General features: G+C 37.9%; 1 protein-coding gene across 3 annotated transcripts in view; it reads left to right on the forward strand.

The window, feature by feature from the left end:
- Positions 1-3,358, forward strand: part of LOC106880530 (uncharacterized) — a 164,572-nt gene that overhangs the window by 109,731 nt on the left and 51,483 nt on the right. For all 3 annotated transcript variants that reach the window (XM_014930507.2, XM_014930506.2, XM_014930508.2), the window contains exon 2: positions 1,598-1,660. In XM_014930507.2, the coding sequence (XP_014785993.1) occupies positions 1,598-1,660 (63 nt within the window). The remainder of the gene's footprint in view (positions 1-1,597; positions 1,661-3,358) is intronic.

The following is a 3,358-nucleotide window of genomic DNA, read 5'->3' on the forward strand; positions in this document are numbered from 1 at the left end:
TATATATATATATATATATATATATATATATATATGTATATATATATATATATATATGTGTGTGTGTGTCTGTGTCTGTGTTTGTCCCCCCAACATCGCTTGACAACCGATGCTGGTGTGTTTACATCCCCGTAACTTAGCGGTTCGGCAAAAAGAGACCGATAGAATAAGTACTAGGCTTACAAAGAATAAGTCCTGGGGTTGATTCGCTCGACTAAAAAAGGTGGTGCTCCAGCATGGCCACAGTCAAATGACTGAAACAAGTAAAAGCGTAAAAGAGTAATAAATCTATCATTTTTTTTTTATGCAATTCCTAATAATATTTAATTACAAAAATGTTTTTTTTTAATGCAATTCTTAATAATATTTAATTACAAAAATGTTTTGTTTTTTTTTAAACTTCAAATGGCTCTTGAGTATCCAGTAAAATAAGACAGGAATCAAAGTGATCCATAGATGAAAAATGGCTGAAAAGCAGTGGTCAAGATCAGTGCTCCACAACCTTTTTTTCAGTTGCAGTTCAACAAGCCCTGTCCCCTAACATTTCTGGCCTTGTTCCTATTGTAGGAAGGATTATTAGTTCTTATTTAAGGTTTTGAATTAGCAAATTCATTAGCACGTCAGACAAAATGCTTAGCAGCATTTCTTCTGGCTCCCTAGGTTCTAATTTCAAATCATACCAAGGCCAACCATTTTATCCTTTAGGTATTGATAAGATGAAAGGAAGGAGTGAATGGAGAGCCAAGTGCTCTTTCGCAGTGAATGTGGCAAAAATGTCTGTGGTAAATGGTCCTGTTTTAAGTATGCACCTGTGAATTGGAGATCAACAGTTTGGTGAGGGCTTGATCCTTGGTGGTCAGGGTGGTCCTGGATCTGTGGGGTTCCCTAATTGGTCCTGGTGGGTGGTATCAGGACTGCATCCTAAATGTACTCATGTGTTTTGTATATTATGTATTCTCTGATCCCATTTTCTTTTCTCTTTCTTTCTCCTCATCCTTTAAGTAAACCTCCCACACAAATTGTAAACTGTCCTTGTAATGACCCTTCATATGATTCCCCTGTTGCAAATAAAAGTAATCCTTATTGCAATTATTCTTATTTGTAATTATTATTATTATTAAATAGGAAAAGCGCCAAGCTAGCAGAATCATTAGTATGCCGTCTTTATGCTCTGAGGTCAAATTCTGCTGAGGTCAACTTTGCCTTTCATCCTTTCAAGGTTGATAAATTAAGTACCAGTGAAACACTGGGGTCGATGTCATTAACTATCCCCTTCCCCCAAATTTCTGACCTTGTGCCTATAATAGAAAGGATTATTATTAAATAGGAAACCATTATCATTAAGCTAGTGAGCTGGCAGAATTATTAGTAAGACAGACAAAATACATAGCAGTATTTCCTACGTCAGAGTTCAAATTCTGCCAAGGTCAACTTTGCCTTCCATCCTTTTGGGGTTGATAAAATAAGTACCAGCTGAACACTGGGGTCGATGTAATCAACTTATCCCTCCCAGAAATTGCTGGCCTTGTGCCAAAATTTGAAACCAATATTGTTGTTGTTATCATTATCATCGTTGTTATTTTTATTACTATTGCAGTTTGTCAGAAGTGGTCTGAACACGAAGACGGAGTCTTAGCATATCATCTCCAGAATGAAGAAAGTAAGTGAAACTAATTATTTTTTAGTAATCAGTCAGACCAGGTCCCTAACTTGAGAACATGTCCCTTCTTTCTTCCTATCAGTCACTAAATCCCTGTAAAAACAATTGGAAGGCTAGTCATAGATTCTACTCCTCTCCGAATATGTCATTAAAACAGTTGGGCTGTACGTCAATAATTTAGCTGTCTGCAGTGAGTTTCTATCCACCCAACAAAAGAGCCTCTGTGGACTCTCACAACCTGCTAGAAACAGCAGCCAAATCTGTTTCAAATCATACCCTACTGATTTAAATAGGGAAAAATCATCATCGTCATCATCTTGATATCCACTTTTTCATGCTTGCATGGGTCAGGTGAGATTTGTTGAGGTAGATTCTCTATGGCTGGCTGCCCTTCCTGTCACCAAACCAATCAAGGTAATATTTCCTCATGGCTTGTTATGTTTTCATGGAGGGGTGGAAACAAATGACATCACTTGCATGATGGTGACGCTCTTATGCATTTTGTGTATGTGTGTGTAACAGTGATGCTTGTTTACAACCAATATATGATGTCAACACAAGGGTACATATGCATGCACACACAACACACACACACCTCACGATCATCATTTCAAGTTCATGCTGACATGTGCTAGACAGTTTGATAGGATTCAATTGCTCCAAGGACTGCATTATGCTCCAGTGTCTGCTTCGGCTGGATACCTTACCTAATGCCAACCATTCTACAGCATGTACTAGGTGCTTTTTTTTTCTTCTTGTGCCACCTGCACTAGTGAGGTTGCTATGCATCTTGCATAACTACAGAGCCTGACGGGTAGATCCTCTTTATTCTAGGAGATGCGGAAAAGGTGAGGGACGTGCACTCATAAGGCTTTGGTCAGTCTGAAGCTGTAGTAGAAAACACTTGCCCAAAGTGCCAAACAGTGGGACTGAACTTGAAACCTCATGGTTGAAAAGCAAATTTAACCACACAACCATGTCTGTGCCTATGTTAAGTAATTTTAGCTCTAGATGCATTATATTTGTAAAAGAAAACCTGGGACCGTTGGGGCTGACCTAGCAATAAATACACAACTACCTATGAGCAATTATGCTTTAGCATCTTATATAAAGGAAGGTTGTATTATATAATGTATAATATATGTGGTATGCTTGAATAATAGTCACAAAATGAAGGTCTTTGAGTGGTAGCTTGGTTGCCAGGCAACGTGGACATTATGATTTCTTTGAAATACCTTCCTCCTCTCCTTCACTGCTTTATATTAATTGTGTCCTATCTCTGCAAACATCTGAACAACACCATACCAGTGGTATGCTATGGGAGTGGGAAACAGATTCAGCTCTGGTGATGTAACAATGCGGGACTGTCAAAACTGCTAGGAGCTCTGTTGTATATCTGTGTGTGTGTGTGTGTATATACATGCACACACTTATTATATACTTGTTTATACATATATACACACAGACATGTTATGTACGTGTGAATGATATGTATATATATATGTGTGTATGTTTGAGATTATAAAGAAGTAAAAAGCTGAATGCAGTAGTAGGAGTAACACACACACACACACACACACACGCTGAGACTACACTGTTACTTGTCAGTTTTACAAATAACTGTTGCTGTTCAGTAAACATTCGTAAAACTCTGAGTAGTCAGGGTAATCTCAGTATTAGAATGTGTGAGTATATATA

The sequence above is a fragment of the Octopus bimaculoides genome, chromosome 26, assembly GCF_001194135.2.
Source record: "Octopus bimaculoides isolate UCB-OBI-ISO-001 chromosome 26, ASM119413v2, whole genome shotgun sequence".
Lineage (NCBI taxonomy): Eukaryota > Metazoa > Mollusca > Cephalopoda > Octopoda > Octopodidae > Octopus > Octopus bimaculoides.